This window comes from Augochlora pura, chromosome 1, assembly GCF_028453695.1.
Source record: "Augochlora pura isolate Apur16 chromosome 1, APUR_v2.2.1, whole genome shotgun sequence".
NCBI lineage: Eukaryota > Metazoa > Arthropoda > Insecta > Hymenoptera > Halictidae > Augochlora > Augochlora pura.
In genome coordinates this window covers 16081028-16105918 of record NC_135772.1, presented here as the reverse complement: position 1 = coordinate 16105918, position 24891 = coordinate 16081028, and the positions used below count along the sequence as shown (strand labels likewise).

Sequence of the window (24891 nt, the reverse complement as noted above, 5' to 3'; positions counted from 1 at the left end):
ACAGCAATGCTGTAACAGCTTTATGGACGTTTATCGAAATTTTTCAATGTAAAACTCGATTCACATTTTGACGAGTGGAAAATCCAGTATTAAAATCCATTACAACACGCTATAGGAATCCGATGTAATCCATTATAAAATCCGTAAATGGTATATTATAAAAATTCATTATAATCCGTTGTAAGAATCCATTAAAATCCATTATAAAAATCCGTTATTATGATTAGAAAATCGTTGTTTGTAACAATTTCCTTCGGGTAAAAGTATACAAGTAAAACTCAATTAACGAATCACTCGTTCCACTTTATACAGAAATGTATTTCTATATTCCAGTAATGAAAAATGAAAATAATATCTATAAATAATGATATTAACCCTGACTGAATATAATGTTACAGTCGTTCTTTACTCGTGCAGCACAAACAAATGATAATTTTGAAGAAATGGTAATTACAGATGTTATTCTCAATTTATATGGGAACCCATGATTAAGACGGAAAATCTCGCGATTGAACGAAGATGAGAGATTCGTATTTAGACGATAACTCTGCGCGTTCTCGATTTATGCGCGACGCGCTCAATGTGGTACTTGCCATTTGCGCCACGCAGAAACAGTGCCTGAAGTTGTGAAACGGCACCTCGTTATAGTTGTTGTAGACTTCGTACAGGAAGTTCCTCAGGATTGGTAAAGGAATGTTAAACTTTTGAGGTAGCTCGAGCTCGACGAACATCGTCTGGAGCATCAACAGAAGCTCTTCGTCTTCCCACTGTCGCGCGTCGAACGCGGGCGAACGGAGCCACTCTCGGACGCTCGATGACACTGACACATCGCTGGAACACAATTGGCGATATTACAATAGGATTTGTACAGAGTGTCCCGAGAGTCACTCGCGGGAAATGAGGGATAGCTGAGGTCATTTGAAGCAACTTTTTCCTTTACAAAAATCTTCTCTGGGACGACATTAAAAAGTTATTAAGAAAAAACGCTGACCAATGAGCGACGAGCTTGACTGGCGCGAGGACAAAGCTCAGTTGCGCTGATTGGCTCGGTCGCCTAGCGTCAGCGGAGCTCGCCTCTCATTGGTTTATTTTATTCGGCGATAATTTTTGACTGGAAATAATGTTTTTATTATCTTAATCTTATTTAATCTTTTTGCAGCTATTATATGTATATATATATATATATTATTATTAAATTTACAGTCACTAAAGTTAGCAAGTATCCAGATCACGGATCAATCGTTTCGCACAAAAGAAGGCATTGTTTCGCTCGTTCATTTAGTCCGCTCCGGTCTGTTATTTTCCAGACGCGAGTACTTTACTTTAAACAAATATACGTATATTGTTCCCGTCGAAACGGGGGATTTTACAAAAGCGCAGCGGTCGGTCACAATGAGAACCGCGGTTAAGCTTCTCCAGCTGACTTTTTCCGCTGCAACAATAGCGGTTGCGTGCGTCGGAAATTACCGTCAGCGAAACAATTTTTGTTTATCTTGTTTTTACCATACCGGAAGGTGAACAATTTCATACGGCATCGAGTAATAAGAAATTCATAGCTGGCGATGCTGTACACGCTGCCGAGGAGAACCGTCTTTTAATAAATGGAACGTGGATAACCTCACGCGACGCTAAATATCGTGGAAAAGTAAATCCAGTGACGTAATTAATAAATAATAAATATATCCCAAATAATACGACTCTCGAGCTTCAATATTGAATTTAATTAATTGATTACTTTGTGTTTGCGATAAATAAAGGTACATGGGTTTTGTAAACTGAATAGGAACTGATATAAATAATTAATTCTTTGTTCTTCTGTCCTATAATATTTACATTTCATAGGAATTATTGTTAATAGATTTTATGCAGGTGAATATTGCGACTCGTAAAACAGTTATATTTTTATGTTTTTGAATAAATTAAGAATTATTTTGGAACGTGATGAAAAATCTTCAATTCAGCCTCAGAGCCACCATTTGAGCGCAAAGGATTAAAATTCAAAGAAATGTAATCTGAGGAAGCTGAAACGTTGTAAAATAGAATTTATGTCGTCGATTAAAGATCACGGAGGTGGAAATAATCTAAAAAATGTCACGATTTGCCCAACACCGATTTTCACCGCGTACCGGGTTCTATCTGTCAGAATTCAATCTGTACACGTATATTCATTGTATTCCTGAAGCTTCAAGTAGACGGGCGCATTAATCATGCTCGAAGAAATCCGCGGGTCCCCCCGCATTCACGTGTTTTCACGTATGTCGGCTCGCGGCATTTGCATTATATCCGGATCAACGTACTCGTCGCTCTTCCTCGCCTCGGTATACACGGCACGTTCGCTCCAGTTTATTCGGCCGGTTTCAACACAGAAATCAATTCGCCCGCGTTCCACACGCTGTTGTTTTCTTTCTTTTTTTTACCACGAAAAAAGGAAGCGCTTAAAACGCAATATTCGCGATTCCTTTTTTTTTCTCTTTCCGACGGCGAAGTTAGGAAACGGGGCGTTCTCGCGAATCGCCGCGAAAATAAATTGTAAGAATGCGAAACAGATTTCCGCTGCTGTTCCTTGTGGAAACGGCCGAGATTGCTTCCGACAAACTTTCATTGTACCGGCGCAGGTGTTGCGAAAAGTATGTCTTTCCTTCCGCACGCTTTACGATGAAATTGAAAAACACGCGCAACTTAATGGGATACATAGTTTATTTATTTATATGCTATTATAGAGATTTGAATCTGCGATAATTTTATTTTGTGATGAAATTTTTTGGGGATTTTGAGGAAGCTGGTAGCCTAAACAAAGATAGAATACCCGTCGTCTTTCATCTTCATTTCGAAATGAAATTCAAACTCGGCAAGTTTGGCGGCTGGCAGCCCCGACGAGAATTACGTCTTTTACCAGGTGACCTACGCTCGCGTTAAATTAATCTCTTTGATAATACATACTGTATGCGTATGTGAAAACAGTCTCAGCCGTCGTGACGTGAACCTGCCCTCTGAGCTGATTAGGATCTCTCTTTGCTACACCGCGGTGGGATGCTCTCATGCGGAATAACCGAACGGTTCGCAGAGTTCCGCATTGTTACGGGGTGCATTATTATAAATATGATTGTCACAGTCCACTTTCAAAATTCGCGGTTTACTGCGACACGAAAGTAAATAATGCAGTTGCAATTGACTTACAAGGATTCGCACGAGGATTCATTTCACTGAACAATATCTTGATATTTATTACTTTTTGAACTTGTACATCTTAAAAATTTTATAAAATTAATTGTCCATGAATTTTAAATTGTAAATAAGTTTATAAGCTTATAGAATTAATTGTCTATGAATTTTAAATTGTAAATAAGTTTATAAGCTTATAAAATTAATTGTATATTAGTTTTAAATTGTAAATAAGTTTATAAGCTTATAAAATAAATTGTCTATGAATTTTAAATTGTAAATAAGTTTATGAGTTTATAAAATGAATTGTTAATAATTTTTTAATTGTAAATAAGTTTATAAAACAATTAATTTGGACATAACTCCACATAACATAATAGTAGACTCACATTTAACACCATTTACATAAAAGGCAACGCATTATAAACACACACACACGGTGTAATATATTTTACAAATCCTATATTTGATGTCCGCAATGTTTTACTACGCGTTTAATTTAACCTTACCGCGTTTGCACAGGGCAAATGCAATCATAAAATCACTTTGTACGACCCCTGGCGTTTCATCATTAGCGGTTTTATGCGATCCGTGTATTTTAGTCTGCGCAACGTTCAAGTCAACACAATTGCAATAACCGTGCGGAAATACAGAGAAATAATTATCATTTAATTTGCAACTACGCGGCGAAGCAAACGAACGTATCGTAAATAAATTTAAAAATCGTACGCTATCGTCTACACGATATAACATTAATTTACATTAAATATCGAATCGAATTTCCCCGCACGATTGAATTTCCTGAATCGCCCTTGTGATTCCATTTACAAAAATGCCTCAACGAACCTAATTAGCCGCGAAACCGCATGTATAATCTATGAATAGGAAGATGTAATTTCGTACAGTCACGTACAAAATATTAACGAGCAGATTTCCGACGAAAAAATTTTCCCAGGAATTAAACATCGCCAATAAGATTTTCGGTGAAATAAAAGCGACTTGGAAAATATTAAAACTCGGCGAAATATAAAATGGTATTAAATTTGCGTTGCAATAATTTTTTTGATGAAAGGTTCAACCGCGACGCAGCAACTAAATTGCTCGATATTATACCGCGATGGACATTCTTCGCGTGCCAGTGTCAAGGAAATCAAAATTTTTCCGAGAACTTCATGATTGCGGCACAAGCCCTTTGTGCCGGCGAGCACAATGTCTTTGCGCGTCGCAGTCAAAGGGGCTGTTCCGCGGAGCGCTCTCACTGCGAGGTATTCATCTTCGGAAATTACTTTTGCAACAAGTATTTCGAGAACGCGATACTCGCGGAACCAGTCGACTGCGTTTAAAAGAAGATCTCTCAAAATTTCGCTTTTCTCGGGCTAACCTATTTCCGGCTCGCCTTACAGCGAAGCACGGAATCGAAACGTAGACCGACACGTGATCCTCGCGTCTTCGACCGGAAGTCCGCGCGGATAGAACCGGGAATCTCGACGTTCCCGATTCGAGCGATTTTTCCAGCGAATTAAAAACAGCTTTCCGGCAACGAAAATAAATGGAAAATGACAGGCGCGCCCGAAATACGAGAGGGATGATGGAAAAACTGCTAGCGAGCCGGCGACTCGTCGGACAAAGGGGGAATCGCGAGCGCGTGCAATCAAATTTTATTCGAACCATATTGCGATTAATAAAATTGCATCGGCGCTTTAATGAAATCGGTTCGCGGACGCGTTTGGTCCGCAGTGGCGGCCGCCGCGTCTGTTCGACAGAGACAGGCACAATCTTTGCATGTTTTTCCTCGAAGGGACTCTTTCGCCGACTGCCAGGCGGATTATTCGACCCGTCGATCTCCGGAGAACGCAGAAGCATTTTTGTATGAATAAACGATGCGTTGAAAGTCGCCTTTGCCGTGGCGCGGTAAAAAAAGGGAACTTACCTTCGCGAAAGGAATAACATCGGCCACTTTTGCCGCGGTGAAATATTCAGAAAGGTTTTTATCGCGGGACGGAGCGTGGCTGTAATCTAAAGTAGAGTGAATCAAAAATTGCGGATAAGGACGGAATGATATTAACCCGGGTGAAGATTTTGATTTTTCGAAAGAAGCTTGGTGTAGCTAAGCTTAGCGAAGTATAACTGTTGTTGCACGAGTTGGAAGATTTTTATATGCATAACACAGATTTTGTTATATAAAATGGAAATGTTATATGTCGGAAAAGTTATTTTAGAATTACAGTTGAAATAGCTTCGAGTGCGAGGGGTTAATAACAACGACTAACTTTCCATATTATAACTTTTACAGAATAAAATTTTGCCGAAAAATTCGCAGTCTACCGAATCGGAAAAATTATTTCAAGAAAAATGAATTCACGGCTTCGGGTATCGTTACAGATTATGCGATAGGCGCTCCATTAGAAAGATTGTTGCATTAGCGAATGAAATGTAGAAACGTGTACCTTCCGAAATCATAGCAAACACGGATCCCATATTTTAGTGTACAATATAACGCTGGTTGACGCACGTTATTCGGATTTATGGACGCTATCAAATATATCAAAACGTATTATACGGCTCCGTGCAATATCATAAAACGTTGAATATTCATTTAACTATAACAGCGACAGCGTCAAGTTAACACTTCGCACTCGAATGTCGACTCTGCGGTACCAATCGAATTTACCATGCCGTGATTTCGAACAATTTTCACGATACCTGTTTCTCTTTAACACGTTCGGGGCTTGGCCGACTCTTCGCGCTAATCATTTAGTATTTTAATAAAAATTCTTACCATCGTTCCATGGCACGGAATGAAAATTATATTAATCAAAAATCTGATTAATTCGAACAATATTTAATTACTGGTGAAATCAGAGTTGCGCATAAGTGGAATTTAATTATTCAAGTAATTGTAGTTATTATAATAATTCGTGAAAATAATGAAATCGTATTTGAATCGTTGTTCAGAGATCGGCCATGACGGCGCGCTTCGAGACGACCGACACGAGCGAGGTGAACGACTGCCTCGACAATTTGTTCATGCAAAACTATTTGCTAAACTTTGTTCGCCGAACACGGAGTCCACGGGAAGTTCCGTTTGTTTGTCCGCGCTTGAACCACCTTTCCCTAAACCATTGAGAATTCCAGGCGCATCTTTAAACCGCGGGCCGGCGCCGATCGCATCCTGCCGCACGGAAAAAAGCGCGCGATGCGCTCCCGCTGATAAACGAATAAATAATTCCGTGGCCACCTTCCGGCCCTTCCGTTTTCGCCGCGCCTCCCTAGCGCGGTCCTTAAATAAACTGCGCCGGCGCTATCAGCGATCTACGAAGGACATTAATACGCCGAGGCGACGACTTGATTTATTATGAAACTTCGTGTTCGGCTCACTTCGCGTGTGTCGCGCGTTCAAATAAAACCGGCTGATTTATAATCTTCCCGAACGTGGCCGAGCAGGAACGGAATCCTTTCCTCCTCGTCGTTCCTCCACTCTAGTCAATCTTCATCGCTCGAGCCGATGTATTTGTTACGTGCGACGCCCGATACCCGGTTTTCACTTATTCCTGCGACATCCGTGGCTTTCGTCCTGTTGCAGCTATGCAACCGGAACATTGATACCTAAGGCTATCGAGGTGATACATTGTTCATTGATTTTTCTGAATTTTTTCATTCAATCAATGAGTTCAATATTAATTTTCAAAGTAAAGGAGTAGTCACCAAATTAAATTCAAAAACAATTGCTTCAGGGAAACTATTCGGAGTATATCTTATTTATATTGTTGCATTAAATCTTATTTATATTATTCCATTATATCTTATTTATATTGTCGCATTATATAAAAATTTTCAACTCACGGCAAAAGTTTGAAAAATTGCATGTAATTATAATATTTTATTTAGTTAAATAAAAATTGCAAAGCAAAATTATATTACATCGATTATAGTTTCAACATCCTTACCTCTTACGAATTTTAAACAAAATAATAAATTGTGGTGGGTTAGCGTGGAAATTAAATTTTTTAAAAATATATTTTGAATAATTCTGTCACCCATATGTGGTTGACGCGGCAGTGAACTTATTGGCACATATTTTTTTAATATCGTAATTATGTTAATGGTAATATAAATAAGACAAATTTTGTCTTAATATCGTAATTATGTTATTAGTAATATAAATAAGACAAATTTTGTCTTAATATCGTAATTATGTTATTAGTAATATAAATGAGAAGAATTTTGTCTTAATATCGTAATTATGTTATTGGTAATATAAATAAAAAGTTTGTTATATTTTTTGAGAAACTGCGCTTCGATTTTTGCAGTTAAAAATTTTCTTGAAGTCATGTCGAGGTTAAAGTTTTAATACTTGGCAGTAAAGCACTGAACTACATCAAAATGACCATGACAGGTTTAAGTATCAAAAATTCGTCTTAAATACGTCTTCATCGCATCCTTAAATCCTCTTATAACCTCATTACACTCAAAGAGTCAAGCTTTTCCTATAAACTTTACAAACAAGCATAAGAAATTGTTAACAAATCCGACGCGTTAAATACTTTCGTCCAACCTCAACTACATAATACGGAAACTTCCTGTGTCAGTAACCGAACAGTGCTTACCTTATCATAATACATAAGCCACGAATAAAACAGTTCGCCAACAGAAGCTCATTAAAAACTGCTTGGATTAAAACACTCGCGCTCCGATTGCAACTGCGCGTTTTCACTATCGATATAAAATATAAACTCGCAGGACAGCAAGCGCTCCGGGATGCTGTCTAAATGAAAGTTGACTATTATTTATCGCGCGATGTCACGATTCTATATAGAATGCTCGAGCGTCGATTCGATTTACGGCCATCTAGCTTTCTCGTGGCGGAAAATATCGCCGGCAAATCGTGCCCGGAGTGGTGTATCAATTTGACGGAAACAAAAACCCCGGTTAATTTTTTCCCCGAGAAAACTGCTAGCCCCGGGTTCAGAGGTCGCGCCCGGACCCCCATCGATTCCGCTCGAAGCGCGCTCGTTCGCTCTGCACTGATACTCGAGAAGATAGAGAACGCAGAGGAAAGTTTTCCGATTCGTTAGGTTCTGTCGGAATCATTGAAAATTGTTCGAGTTCTACGTTATTTTAAGATAATATTTAATTGAAAATGTTTGTTCTACGTTTATATGAAATATATTTAAAATATCACATGTTAGTGAACAAAAATTAAACAGTATGCTGAAAAAATGATAAATGCAGATAATAAGAAATTGTTTAATATTTTAGACGGCGTATATTACTTGCTCTATCCAAACCTGATAATAATAGTAATAGTAATACTAAAAATAATAATACCCTCCCTAATAAAAAATACATAATAATATTAATACCAATCAAAGGTATCTCTGCCATCTAATAATAATACCAATTATAATAATAATACTAATAATAATAACAATCGAAGGTATCTCTGCCACCTAACCAAATAATTTCTCGTCAGCAAAATTTATATTTTAATCTTGTCAAAAACAAAATACCGTCTTGTCACGTCTCGAAAAACCTGCACACGTTCTCGCTTTTTTTGTAAATTCAATGCTCCAAGACGACGTTGTTTCAGATATATATAAAGTTTCAGACCGCCGATATTTAAATTACAAATATTGATATTACATTAAGAACATTGATATTACATTACGAGCATAAAAGCAAAGAGCGTTTTATTTCCAAAGCGTGACCCACGGCCGTGTAACATTCACGTCCGACTGCATGTTGACTTATACTACTGCGCCGTCCCGCGAGACAACAGTCATTTTTCATGCAAAGATCGTTCRTGCGCGTTTCTATCATTTGCATGATTTATTTTCTCGCGGGGCTCTTTAATACAACATTTCTCTGTTTCAGCTTCCTCTCGTTTCACCTTCGCCGAATTCCTGTCCATTCTACACCATAACTTATGAAACGGACAACGGACTGTAACTCGCGCGAGTCTTCCATTTACCAAAGAACCCATTTGTTTTCCCATCGACGCGCGTCGTCCGACAAAACCGCGCGTGCGCCMGAACAAAYGAGAAAAAAAAARGAAAACCGAGATTCCGAACATGAAAATTCAGAAGCGAGCGCGAGCGCGGCGAGAGTTCAATTATTCACGTTCAATTTGTTGGCATATTCAAACGTTTTAAAAATATTATCGCGGACCCCGGCGCGACCCGTGCGTTAAAAATAAAGTTAAAAAGCACGCGGCGAAAGCGAAAAATTTGCCGCATTTCATGCGGGCGCCCCCCCCCCCCCCCCCCCCGGCTCGAATGTTTCGGGCGTGTAATAATTTCAGAGGACGAACAAAACCATACGCGAACAAAGAAATTTTCCGCTGAAAATATCGTTCGACGATACAAACGACGGTAATTCCGAGGAAGACTTAAAATTATAATTAAAGCATTTTATGCGCGGTATTGCGACGGTTCTTGGGTTCAATTAAGCGTGGTAAATATTTGACATAATTTCGAATTACCGACGCACGAATATTTAATAAAGCGAAGCGAGCTATAATTTCCGACGTTTTCGTCCGATATAGAGTCATCGAGATTCGCTGTCTAATATAATTATCACTGCTAACCCCTTGCACTATGATTTCTTTTTTCGCTATGTTAATTAGCACTTATTCATCTTTAATAATTTCCTTAGTAAGATCAGACAATTTTTGTTTCTTGCATCATCTTGATATTTACTTTCGTTTCTATATTTTAATAACAGAAGAAATAAATTTTATTTCGATTTAGAAGAAATTAATAATATTCATATTTAGAAGAAATTAATACTATCCATATTTAGCAGATCTTAATAATATTCATATTTAGAAGAAATTAATAATATCCATATTTAGCAGATCTTAATAATATACATATTTAGTAGATCTCAGATGAAATTTTATTTATTTTCTCTGTAAATCATGCAGCTTCGAAACTATAAACGACGAAGACTGAAAGCGATATTTATTTGTAATTGTCAAATGTTCCACGAGCAATGACTTTCCAAAACTGGACGTAATCCTCTCTGATAAGAACCTTAGGATTAACGGCACCACCCTCACCGTCCACGCAACATTGCAGTTTGAAACAACAGTTTAATATATCGGATTATCAGCGGCAGTTAATCGTCCCGAAAACCCCGTAACCGGCCTGCGTGTAGGTTAAACAGGCTCCTGGTGTCTCATTGATAGTTGCGTCGAGCGTGGGACGTGAATATTTCATCCTAATTTCACGCGATTAAAGAATTTTAATTAACTGATAATCTGTGCATGGACAATGTCATTGCGTTAAACGATGAAAATCAGGGTGTGACGCGTATTGCGTTATAAATAAATGTTGCAAATATTAAGCAGTTAGGACAAAATTGAATAGGTGACGTATAAAGCGATAGAAAGTTCATGGTTTAACTTAATATCGTTATATTGGCGTTTTTTAAATAATAAATTGTGCAAAAGTGGTTTCGCGATTATTGGTGGTTTTTGTTCGTCTCAAAATGTTGAAAAGGAGATGTTATATAAGGAACGTTATTTGCATAATTCAAGATGCCAAGTAAATAATTTTTGTACATAATCTTGACGATAATTTAGGTAATTTTAAGAAATACAATCTCAGGAAAAACACCGTTCCCAAATTCCTCGGATTGTGTTTCTTTTTTATTGACAAAGTAAAATACGATTCTATTAAATTATTATTTGACGTGCACGAAAATATAAAAGTTAAAATGATCATGAACACGCACAATTAATATTTAAATAGTATTTGAAAAACTAGACGAGTTCATTGTGAAGCAATTCGCGAGACACTGTACTGAAAAGTCGACCAGCAGATACTTTCTTCGACGACTGTATTTCTGTTTCGCGTCTTCTTCACCGGATTACAAACGAAATACGGAATAAAAGGCAGGGTGGTTCGGCGCAGGGAGTCCGTAAGAGGAAAAGTAGAGGCGGAGTGAAAAATCGCAATGCTTATAGAACTCACCAGATATTGAGGAACTTTTCCCGCACCTTCCGCTTCATGCTGTCGCTCTTCCGACGATACTGCAATCTGCGACAAGAATCCGCGTAGATAGGCTCCGGAAGCTGTTTGTAGTAACCTGAAAATGACAGCAGCCCCGGTGATCGAACCGGAAACTTTGATGCCTTATCAATCGGGACACATTCCTCGCGAATTACGTTATCATTTTCTATTAGATGGGAAATACAATATTGCATTAGATTGACAAGTAAATTAAGGCGAATTCTTAAAACTATCGATAGTCAATTGTTTATCAAATGGCTGTTTATGTAACTGCGTTTCATTTATTTACGTTTCATTTGTTAACGTTTCATTTTTTAACGTTTCATTTATTAACGTTTCATTTATTAACGTTCCATTTTTTATCGTTTCATTTATTAACGTTTCATTTTTTAACGTATTATTTATTAACGTTTCATTTTTTAACGTATTATTTATTAACGTATCATTTATTAACGTTTCATTTTTTATCGTTTCATTTATTAACGTTTCATTTGAAAAGACAAGGCAACGAATAACATATTCAGAAAATTCGTCTGACATAAATTATTAACCGCAAGAAATTCCTCTTTCCCGATCATGAAATATTCGCAGCGAACGAAACACCGCACGGAACAATTCTCTTTTATACGGACACACGCCCGTCCCGTTTCAATCGTATTGCTAAATAAACTACAGACTCGGCCATGAATAAATACGCGCAATATTTTAAACGTCACGCGAAACTCAGTGCGCATGTTACGGGCCGCTGAAAATTCGTTGAAAGACACCGACGCGCGACCTATTCAAGAATTCATGCTTCCATTTAAAAAACGAAGCTCGGCCATCATGCGTACACTCCTGTACAAAAGTATTGGGACACCTCTGGAAAATTAGATAACTTTGTTAGAAACAAACGTGATTTTATCAAACTATAGCAACTAAGTTGTATATATTTAATGGTGTAAGAAAGATAATGTAAATCAAAGTTTATTTTCGGCAACGCATACATTTTAATTATTTCCTGAATAATTTCGGCGTTATTTTATTTTAATAAAATATATCGAATGACTATAAAACTCCCAGACATCATTTACACTAAACTAAAATTTATCTTAAACAAGAAGGTGTCCTAACAATTTTGCGTGGGAGCGTGTATCTCGAATAAACGATGCAAAAAAGAAAGGAACATCCGGCGAACCGAAAGTTTTCTCGTCGGTGGAAACGGGTCTTCCGTGGAAACGCCGCGACTTCGGCTAGAAAACTTCACGAGATAATGGCGGGTTTGCACTTCGGCGAGGGCGCACAGTATATATACGCATTTGGCTAGAAACCGAAGATAGGAATAGAGCTTGGGACGGTTCCTTGCACGGGCAAATATTTATTCAGCGGCAGGCGTATTCAGCCTGGCCCGGCGTGTTTATCCGCGCGTATATCCATCGTCCGCCGTCGGATCGTACGCAACGGGGCGGATTGATTTTTCGATTCGCGCCGAAGAGTCGCCGCGAGAGTTCATTTTTTTTCCCGAAACACGGCGAATCAAAAACTATGATCGCTCGTTCGACGTCCGCCCCCCTCCCCCGCCCGCGACTCGCGAACGGAAAAGCTACGAAAATCAGCTTCCGCGAGCGAACCGGTCGCGCAAAACGCTCGCCGATGCTATCTCCATTTTTTTTTTCGGTGCCGGAGCGACGTGTCGGATCGGCTTATAAGCTTTTAGTGTTTTTTCTGGCGCGCCGGCAATTTTTCGATCGGAAAAGGTGAGCCGGGGGGGGGAAAAAATACTGCCAGCGATCCGCGGGGCGGTTATGTTTTTTCGCGTAAATCATTCCTGCCTGTCGCGGATAACGCGGGAAGATTCATTTTACACGCGGGTTCGTTTCAAGTAACACGTGATACGATATTCAAGAATAGCGTTCCGAGGATATTATTCCGTCGAGATGTTCGGGAATTCCGTGCCGTCGCGGTGTCCAAAAATATCGTTTCCTTGAGGTGTTTAGGAATATCGTTGCTCCGCAATGTTCACGGATATCGTTCTTTTAGGATATTGTAAAATCACATTGATTTCTGATGTTATTAGATTAAAATTCCCGCGTGATATTCAAGAATATTATTTTCTTAAGATACTGAAATATACCATTTTCTCAAGATATTGAAATTTACCATTTTCTCAAGATATTGAAATTTACCATTTTCTCAAGATATTGAAATATATATTTTTATATGATAGTCTCAAGAACGTTATTCCCCGTGGTGCTCAAGAATATTATTTCCGCGCGGTATTTAAGAATATCATTTCCTCATGGTATTCTTCAAACTACATGTCATTCTTCGTAGATATTTTATAATAAGGAAAGACCATACAGCCATCGCGATAAAAGCAGAGAAATATACTCAAGAATTTCTTAAAAGCTAAAGTAAAAAACTGTGTCATCTACTGGAACAATTAACTAAAAAACGATAAAAAGCCAGAGAATTTTGAATTATCGATGCATTACTTTGAACATAACAAATCAATTTTTCCTAAAACTTCTTATAAACACCCGCGGTCCAATAATAGTCCGTATACTAATTTAGCGTGCGTTTTATTAGGGACGGTGCTTCCGGCGTAGCGTTCCGCGCGGTAAATGTGGATGCTTGATGGAAAACTTACTCAGCCAATTGAGCTGGTCGTTGTGTTCCAACTTGTTCTTGAAACTATCGACTTGCCGCTTGAGTTCACGAAGAGCGAACGATGGTGACGCGTACAGAGCTTCTTGCTGCTCCCGAAGTTGCCGTTCCAAGGCCGCCACACGTCTCTCGAGAGCCCACAGCACTTCCGCCTCGATCACCCCCGACGAGGCCGGATGCGCTCCGACGATCTTCAAGAGAGGAAACACGTTTTACGATCAACGTCCCAAGTTCAAATCTCCGTGTCTGCAGAAAGCATGCTCGCGAGGAAACGGTAATCGGGTAACAGGTTGGGACCGCCTGACGCGATCAATACAAACGTGACTGCTTAGGCGAATACAGACTTTCGGGAACCCGTTGACGGAGCCGCGAGGTTCGACGGAAAACAGGAAAACAGGATCGTCGATGGTGCGACGATCGATCTCTCGAAAAAATAACGCTTCGACGAGCTCCGTCGTGTTTTTTATTTTAGTCGTGTAACTATGCTGGTATTTAATCATGCTGGTTTAAGGATGACGGACAAATTGCTACAGTAAATCAATGACGTTTACCTTGTTGCGAACTGCGATCTGACATGATTAAAAACAGGGTAGAAAATGTTAACGAGTTTGACAATTCGAGTCTGAACGAACGATAGTTAATACTTTTTAGCGCTAGAATTATATTTTATAATGTCGCAAATTTCTGTAGACCGAGCTGTGATATTTTTGCGTAAATCGTGAAGACTAGTTTGACTATCGTGATAAGATATCTTTTGTCTGCTTATTTTTAGAAAGAAGAGAATTTAAAGACGTTTCTGTCGTACGAAATATATTGCGACGTCGACCAGGTTCGATACACTTACGTAAAAGTTCAATAGGTAGCTGCTGAAATCTTTAGGGAATATTCGTGTAGATGGAAACGTTTATAGTCGGCTATGCTCCTCGGATACTTTATCATATGCTTTTTGATATTGTTCTAACTAGACTCGATTTTTATGAAATGAGATACAATAGTTATATACACATTCATTTTTCTTTTTAATAATTTTAATGAGTTGACAGGAATATAGTTTGTAAATTCTTTAATTATAAAGACTGATTTGCATTTAAGTCGTTTTTCTCGTAAATGCATAAAATCCAATATAAAGAAAATCTCTCAACCTATAAATAAAATTTTCTTCAGAATAGATATTCATAAAAATGAATATTTATTATATTACGTTAATAAAAAGGAATTAATCAACCTGCCAGCAAGATAATATAAAATAATTATTATATATTATACCATTACAATATCGAAGCAAAGACAATAAACATGAAAATGTGCGGCCAACAAAGTTTCGATTATTCCACTAATTAAGTAACATACTAAAACAATATTTACGTGAAATTCGTACCTTTTATAATATCCCAACAATGAAGTTTTCAGTAACAGAAACAGTTCAAAAGCTTCGTGCTTATTTCCAACAGACCGAACAATGGTAAACGCGTGTGCGAAACATTTATTCAGTATTTTTATCTCATGCTATATTGCAATAAATCAATAACACGGTGGGCACTCTTTCTTGTCGCAAGATTCCGCGACGCGAAACCAATTAATCATACAGATCTGTCTACAGATATCGACTGCCACGCTTCGTCTACTAGACTGTATACAATTTTTCCATACTTTTTGATTTCCGCAGCCGTGTTTACGCGTTTTCCATGTACATCGAACATTCTCATCCCGATGAAGATCGGGGTCGGGTGATTGCGCGGGCTATTTTCGTACATTAATATTTCGATAATAATGAATGGTGACGCGTGCAACGCGCTATAAATCATTATCTGTTCCGTAGATCAAATCAGTCGCCATAGGCGTTTCTGTAAGTGCTGGTAAATTCCATTGTTCTACTCGCGTTAGGTTGGAACCGAACGTATTAACGAGTAATTCCATGAATTCGATCAATCGCTGCAACATCGTTTAATGACGCATGCAAACGCACCGTTTGAGCGACCAAAAATAATTACAAATTATTCGGCGCCGCCTTTTGTCCTCAGGTTGATACGATTTTACAATAAACATATGTATTCATTCATGTATTGTTTTAGTCTTGCTTTAATGAAGTCACACTTGATGATTATCGTAATTATTGACACTGACGCAAGAAATAATTTCTATTAATGTTGTGTGGGAAATTCTGTCGAAATTGTTGTTTATGAGAAAAATTATCGAGTTTCTTTTGCATATAATAATGTTATTGAAAAGCTTATTTATAGTGGAAAAAGATTTTGTCAAGTAAAGCGTTCATTGAATGTTGTCTAATTTGTAAAAACTTTTTCATATTACTGATATTGTATATTGATGTTGAATATTGAATATTGAATATTGAATATTGAATATTGAATATTGAATATTGAATATTGAATATTGAATATTGAATATTGATATTGATATTGATATTGATATTGAATATTGAATATTGATATTGAATATTGAATATTGATATTGAATATTGAATATAGATCTTAAATATTGCATTGAATATTGATATTGAATACTGATATCGAATATTAATATTAAATATTATTAAATATTATTAAATATTATTAAATATTATAATAAAAATGCCAGAAGGTTTAAATGAATTCTAATTCGACATAGTTCACGCCACTGACTTTTACTGTTCAGTACGTTCATTATACCGTACGAGAAATTTTAAAATTGTTGTAAGAAAGTACGGCGTAGATAATTTCTGGACCATTACCTCGAGAACATAGGGCGTGTCCGGTGTGTTCCCCGGCAAATTAGTTGAGACGTTTAGGAGCTTCTCCCCCTTGCTAAGCTTCACGATATCCAGAGGGCCAGCCTCTGCTGCATTTCTAAAGATTTCTGTAACAAAAAAACATTTGCCGCATGAGCGAACACCGCGCGTCCTTTTATGTCTTTTTCTCTAAAATATTAACCCTTTGACGCACAGATTTGTACCGGGGACCGGGCACTACCTTTGAGCAAAATAAAAATTGTTCCGCAAGGTAAATAGGAAGTTCCCTGTCTCGTTAATTGTAACGAGCTCGTAGCGGCGCGGCGCCGTTCTTTTGTCTTCGCCGCTCTGTATCCCGCCCCGTTCACTTTTGCCATAAATATTATAAAATTCGCGGACTAATTAGAATTGTATCAAACGGCATACACTGGTCCGATGATTAAACAAAATCGAATCCCTTTCTGTTTTAGTTCAACGTTTCATGGACAACACATAGAAGTCTATTATCTGGGCGACGAAGGTGTCGCGTCAAATTCGCTCTTCGAATCTATCTTTTTTTCGTATGAAACACGATTCCCTGGTAAACACTCGACATTTATAATTCAGTGTTAAAGTAATCCGATCACGTTGTAACCCGTCCCGGATCGTTGTCAAAGTCTCAGTTACTAAATTCCCAATATTTCAGTAGTATAGTGTAACAATGGTCGTCCATTCCATACGAGAGCCGCCCGGCGCTCTTGTTTCCTTGGTAAACACCGTGAAATGCTGACACGGCGCAGTGTCACTGTCATAAGCTTTCCTGTGATGATCACCCTGTGTTTAAATAAAGTATCGATTCGCGCGACCCGCTCGCAGATTTGCAGAAACATTGCGTGCCCGTTCGCAACAGTCGCGCGTTTCGTTTAGATGTAGAATTTACATGGAACGTTCATTTTAACGATCGCAGCGACAGCATAAAAATAAAAGAAAATTACAATAAAACAAACCTGATTATCGAATATAAATTCAGTTCTACGGATTGATGAACCTTTAATTAATAAGGCAGTGTAGTGTAAATTCTAGATTTCTAGGACGTTTACGGAAACTTTTTCGTAGCAATAAAATTCTGAAAAATGGTTGAAAACTGAGCGATTTCGCGAATCATTGAGCAGCTGGAGCAAATCATTCTCGCGCATCGACACAGCAGTTAGCTCGAGAAACTGTTCACGGCAGATTTTCTACTTACCCAGTAGCAGACATTCGCGCAATAATTCAGGCGGGCGGGACGTTTTCGGGGAGCGCGCGCGGCGCCCAATGTGTTGAACACGTGACTCATTTATTACGTAATGGACGCGTTCGAAACCGTGGCTCGCGCCGTAACGAACGACGTCGCGTTGAAAATCGACGGGCAAGAGCCGTTCACCCGATCCGCCGACCGAATACATTATTTAAATGTTGCTGCGTGCCGTATCCGCCCCGGTGATATCGAGCGTAACGCGGCCGGGAACAACAATTTATAAGTGCATGTTTTATTCATAATCGAAACGGACTGTCCAGTTACGCGTAACTCGGGCTAACGCGCGTATTATCCCGGCGAAATTACTGTCACGCGGGGACACAATGCCGGGGTTACGACAGCCGTAACACGTTCGTTTCCCTTCGCTTTCAGCGGATGGCTAAATGATTTAGCGCGACGAACTGCCTGGAACCACCGGTGGCAACATGTGACACGGAATTTAAAGTGCCCGGGAACACTTCGCGCTTACTCTTCTGCTTGCGAGTTTAACCCTTCAGCGGCTTCGAAAGTGCAATCAACGCGCCGCAAAATGCACCGGTAAGCCTCAGTCGGGATAAAGTTGGCCGACCCAAGAACCTCCCCTAATACGAGGCCACAGCTTTTTGGATTATAAATGTCGCATCGACACTTCTTCGTTACTTATTAACTCTATTCTTTTGTTATATTGTCTGCTTGCCGGTGTGCAGGTCAGTTTATGTATACTTGTCATTGTAAGTGGACGATTATTTTCATAAATGTTGCATAGTGTATTCAACGAAGTTATCTTCGAAATTTTTATTATAGTGCATAGATGACAGATTTTGAAGCTCTAATGCCAAAGGGGTGGGGACAACCCAGAAGAAGGCGGGGCTAATTTAAAAGAGGGCGGATCAACCTTAAATGAGGCGGGGCGAGTACAAAGGGGCTGGGTCAGTCCAAAAATAGGAGGAGCTAATACAAAAGTAGGAGGGCCAATTCAAAACAGTAGAAGTCAGTTAAACAAGGGAGGAATATTTATTACTAAACGTGACGGCATATTTGTTATAACGAAAATTGCCAAGTTCGATAGACAAATTCATCAATCTTAATCGCATTATAAAGTACATCTTTTCCAACTATTAAACGGATATATAAGCCTAATTCTACATTAAAAAATTTATTTCAAAAATGAATAAAAATTATTGTCTTAATCAACAGTAACCGATTACACTACTGCTTATTGTGTTCCACGTCCAAACAAGTTTAACAAGAAAATATACACTGCCATACATCTGAAGCCATACATCTTCTTCAGCAATGTTCACACCATAATCGACAGAACATTCTGTTAAGTACCAAAACTCGTGGACACGGATCAAAAAAGTTCGCCGCTGTGTGAAATCGTTTAACGTTGATCCGAAGCCTGAACTCTATAAATTGAACGGTGAACAAACTCGCGGGGCATAATGAACTGACAACGTGAATTAAGAACAAGCGTATAAATCTCGGCACGGTGCAAATAAAATTACCATTTAACAACCAAGCCACGCAACCTATTCGGAGGGTAACGGCGCGGAGGGAGGGGGGGGGGGGGGGGGGGAGGAGGGGGACCGTGAATGCGGCAACTTAGAGAAGCGCGCCTGATGAATGCCGCGCGTAGACGGGGAGCAGAAAATATTCTTGGCGCTATATTATAGAGGATTAACACGTTCCTCAATGAGTAATGGTGGCGCGAACGCGGCCGCTCGGCAACAATTAATCATCGGTTCGTAGATGCACGGTATAATGTAGATTTATACCGGCAATAAACCGATACATGTTACCGCGTCCAAGTTGCAAATAATAAACGACGAATTAGCGAGCGCGCTGCAGGTAGCTAAATAATAGCGGCCGCTGTCGCGAACGCGTTTCGTGCTAGCGCGTTTATTCGCTGCGCCGTGGACAACGGTGAATTTGTTAGTTGCGAAGGCTCGTTTATACTTGTGACGAAAGTGACGTTTATTCTCCCGATGCGATGCGCAAAGTGACAGAAAGCTGCGGAGCATAGTTTTTCGATCTTTTTATACAGGCGGAAAGCTTTAATTAGTAAATACAATGGATAGAAAATTTTTCGAAATTTCTGTTAGATGTTGTAATAAATTTATAATTTTAAACGTTATAATGAATTTATAATTCTAAACGTTATAATGAATTTATAATTATAAACGTTATAATAATGCCAAGCTCGTGCAAAATTCAAGGCTTTTGGTTTGATCTCCGTGGAAATTTGTCTGATCTTTATGCATGTACAATTTAAATGGTCTGACTATAGCTGGCTACTTCTACTGGCTTTAATGTTTCGAAATTTTCAAACGACGACGTCGAAGAATATTTTATAAACCTGCTAGAAAGAAAGAGCATCGATTCCGAAGTAACCTCACTTGCAGTAGAAATAGAGGACAATAGCCAGACGGTGGTCGAATTAAAGCCGTATACAAATTGCAGAGATTTAATAAAACTCAGATTCGCTCTCATTAAAAAGAGAACATCAATGGAACTAATTTATATGTACACCTCAATCTATTTCCATCACATCATTTTCTCCCTGACTATTTAATTTCACACGAAATTGTTTACGTTCTCCGAACACAACCGAGTATTACATTCCCTGAAACCCGAGCATTACATTTCCTGTAACTCGAGAATTACATTCCCTGTTTTTCGAGGATTCTACAAAATGAAAAACACGCGAACCGACGAACAAATTAGAACGTTTAAATTACCTTGACGCGAATTATGATCCGATACCACGGTTTCCACAACGAAGAAGAAGTCGAAGGCGCAGGTGAACCGAACGCGTGTTCGCCGGTATAGGTCCGCCGTTCCAGTCGCGATGCAAAATTGCGTCCCTTTGACGTCGCATCGGCGAAGCTCCTTTTCCCGTCGTATATTTTACGACGACTTCACAGTAGAATATCCCGAATATATTTTATCGATTCGACGGGACGTAACGTAGGCACGGACGCGCTCCCTTATATCAAGAAGATACATGATTCCGCCGTATGAAAAATGAGTTTTCCCGCCGGACGTCATACAAGGACCATTTATAAAATTCAGCTGTTGCTCTTTCTCCATTTTTCCGCGCGGCCAACAGCTTGTGCGCTCAGCCCCGCTCACGACAGGGACGGGTACGCGAGGCGAGATGAGCGACGGATCGACGGAGTTTTAATTAAATTTCCTTTGCTTTGATTTCGCGAGACCGGACGGAACGCGTTCCCGTCCGTGTAAGCAGTTTCTCGTTATGGAATACACGCGTTTTATCGTGTCGCTGTGTATCGTCGATTCCCGAGGTCTAACGGACGATTCTTCGCCGACGTCCCCGCCAATTTGTTCGCCGGCAAATATATAAAATAAAATATAAGACGGTTTGCCCTTTTGTCGGTGGAAAATCCCTCGGTGACCTGTTTCGCCGGGCTGAAACCGAATTGAAATCGAAGAAAAGCGGATTGATAGGAGAGGACGACGAAATTCGCGGAAAAATATTTCCGGCCGCGACTTTTCCCTTCGCGCGTTAATTTCGCAGAATGACGGCGGAAGAAGTGTGGTTTCGCGATCCGTAAAAACGTGCTTCATTGTACGACGCTGGAATTCGATATATCGAATCCAAAATTATTCATTTATGATTGAAATTACGACGTTGTCAATACTTTGATATTCGTCCTTCAAGGATTAATATTAAAATACAAAATATTTGATCTACCATAATTTTTATATAATTTATAATACTAATAAAATAAATAAACTAAAATTAAGATAAGAATCTTACTAATTAGCTGCATTTAATTTTTATTTGCCTAATATTCTAATCAAAGTTTTGTTTGTACAAAAACTTGCAAAACAGCATTAGAAATATGCATAAACAAGCTTTAATAATTTAAGAGAGTTAACGAGATCCCAAATGCTAAATTAAAAATAAAGGAGCTGTTACTTATTTATGAAGACCGATGAATACTTTGTCATTCGTTGTAGATTAGTAAAAGGAAATTAAAAAGATATATTAAAAATTCTCCAAAAAAGATTAAAAACACAGTTAAATTTTCTTCCGCATTTCTTCGTCAAACGATGTTTCTAAGCAACAGTATAAATCATTTTCCGGTGCAAAAACTCTTATTTTTATCGTTGCCTTTTATTTCATGACATTTATCCCGAACCTCGTTTTCTAATAAAATCGCCCTGCGACGTTAATGATCTATTTTTAAACGCAAGGGAAAACTTTGATTCGAACGGGTCGCGACTGAACAAGTATCCGAGACAATAATTGCATCAACGGGTTAATTGCAACCCTCCGAGCGTCTCTGTTGACCGGACCCCCGGCGTCGCACCGTTGCGTCAGAGGACGCGGCGCGGCGATGCTTGTTCACCGCAAAACATTCCGAGCGGGGAGAGAAGAACGAACGCCGGCAGCAATAAAAGATTATTCCCGCCGTCGATAATGCCGGTTCGAATTACCGAATCAAATATTAGCGCAGCGATCGCTAAGGAAGAGAAGGGGCGGTGGTACGTCGATGAGTTACGCCGGAGAGAAAAAAGAACGCGGGTGACCCGTGCGAAAACGCGGAGAACGAACGAGTTCTTGAATTAGAATCGGGGACGCGGCGCGGAGGTCGAAGGTGCAGAGGCCGTGGTTTACAAGCTATAAAATTCAACGCGGTACGCGCAATCGTTTGCCGAGTAAACTTTTTTAATTGACTCAGGGGGGCGGGGGGTGGCCGCGGGAGGCCATCGGGATCCACGTGGAACCAATTCGAAATGCTTTTCAGATCGGACCGATTGTTGCAATTTGCGATTGAACCTTGGCGCACCTATGATTTTTGCGGGTGCTCTGGTGGCGTTGCAATTCCTGGCGATAGGGTTGTGATAGTTATGTAGGTTGTGTTACGATGTCGGTTATCTTATGATTTAGTATATGTTAATATGCTGTGTCGTTAATATTTTTACTGCCATCCATTGATTTTATATTTATCAAATAACACGTAATACATTTTTCTATTCTTTTATTTTGTGTATCTTTTTAATGTTCTGTTATTTTGTATATTTTTTAATAGAAATATTTAACGTCTTATTCGATCAATTCAAAGTTTAATTATAATCGAAAATGGAACACAGACACAGCAATGGAACATCCCACAGTAGAGTTGAGTATAGTTAAGAATAAAATTTTACTCGAATTTTATCGAATTAATTCTACTAATAATATATTGAATAAATTCTTCAAATTCAATAGATTATTTGAGTAATCTTTGACAGGATGTATTAATAAAATATATTTGATGGAAGAAGATGAAATAAAAATATTGCAATCTCGTTTCTTCAACAATTCACCTGAAGCAAATAGATTATCGATTATAAATTCGTAATTATAATTTTGTAAAAATTAAAAATGGTACAGCTCAAAACAAATTTGAAATCTATTATTTATTCTAAAATCACACGTTCTCGTAACTATTTTCTAGAACGGAAACGATGCATATCTATCGTACGTTCGATTGCATAAAGCTTCCAGATGTCACTTCGCTATTGGACACCCTTTAATCCGAACTCGATGAATTATCAGGATGACACATTATTATGTCGACTTCGTAACATTATTAGACATGCGCTATACCCTGCGGGCTACTCTCCTAAATACCTATTTAGATCATTCACGACCCGCTGATACGACTGTCATCCATATTGGGGTGATGCGCCCAATGGGGGATAACGTGTCACCTGAATTTGGGTGGCACGTCAGTGGCAACGTGTTAATACTCGCGGGATGACGCTGTCAGCTCGAATCGAGCCTCGGCATGCCGTGGATAAAAAGGAATTTCCACGTCCTGGCATTTTTAAAGAAGCGCTGCATTGTAACGTGTATTGTACATAGCAATAGTACGTAAAATAACAATAGCAGCAATTGTGGACAGAATAAAAATAAACGTTGCAGATAACGTTCGACTCTACAGGTAAAACAATTTTCAAATCATCGTAATTGGCTAATTAACACTTTAAAACGGTGTTCAAAGAAATAACAGAAAAAGTGGGAGGCAATGTTATCTAACGCGATCGTCTGATAAAAAAATAAAGGAAAAATAAAGATATTTCAATCCAGGAATTTTTGTTAATCATTCTCAGTTTCTTTGATAAGATTACTTTTTATCATAAATTATTAAAATGCGCTGATAATCAAAGATGTGAAAAAGATTTATTTCATTTCAGCTTCGCGTGTAACACAGAGAATGATAAATTAAAAAATTAAAAATCTACGATGAATGAAAAATACGGCGCTTATGAGATCAACGCCACCTAATCGATCAATCGGACATTTCTTAAAACGATTAAAAGCGAATCAAGTGAACGTAGGAGAAACTCACTCGACACTATGTAAATTTTCATAATAAAAAATTCGATCTTTTAAATATTGAAAGCTAGAATCAAGTCGTCCAGCTTTTTGTCATCTCGCCGTAAATAATCTACATACTGTTCATTAGAGAAAGGGAAGCGTCTCATAATAAATGTCCCTCTCGACAAAGAGAACTGCGAAGAATATTCAAACATCGGCGTCCTCCGTAAAAGCAAATCCGCGTTAGATCACTCCGCGGATTCCGCAGCGATACAACGTGATCCGTGAGCGTTCGTAAAAACTGATTAGCCTGGCAACGTGGGTCGCATGTCGCGCGTAGACCGTTCCAGGCACGAGAGAGGGGTTCGCGGCGTACCAGCACGGCGAACAACGTGTGTCGGAGGCCGAAATCCCGGCCGTGGACAACGTGTGCCAGCAACATGGCAGAGAGAGAGAGAGAGAGAGAGAGAGAGAGAAAGAGAGCGCAGCGGCCAGCTCACGGTAGCACGATAGTGTGTCGGTGATTCACCTAAAACGGGGTTAAATTGCCGTAAACCGATGGAACCGCTTTCGGTCCGGCCGCGGGTCACACCCGTCGTGCACCACCTTCGGACCGATATTAGAGGGTTCGTTTCGCGGTTCCTCGTCGCCCTGCCCTCCCTCCGCCCCTCCCCCTCTCTCCGTTCCCCACCTCGCCCGGCAACCCTTCCACCGGGTGTCCCGCCCCGCGCGCGCGAAACCCCTCCCCCTC

At 39.2% G+C, this 24891-nt stretch overlaps 1 protein-coding gene across 1 annotated transcript in view; it reads right to left on the bottom strand.

Annotated features, from left to right (window-relative positions):
• The window catches only part of Pde9 (phosphodiesterase 9), a 92947-nt gene that overhangs the window by 5031 nt on the left and 63025 nt on the right, over nucleotides 1-24891 (bottom strand). Inside the window, exons 5-8 of the mRNA XM_078176405.1 lie at nucleotides 16552-16676; nucleotides 13807-14014; nucleotides 11139-11253; nucleotides 594-831 (exon numbers count right to left, since the gene is read on the bottom strand). Coding sequence (XP_078032531.1) covers nucleotides 594-831; nucleotides 11139-11253; nucleotides 13807-14014; nucleotides 16552-16676 — 686 coding nt within the window. The remainder of the gene's footprint in view (nucleotides 1-593; nucleotides 832-11138; nucleotides 11254-13806; nucleotides 14015-16551; nucleotides 16677-24891) is intronic.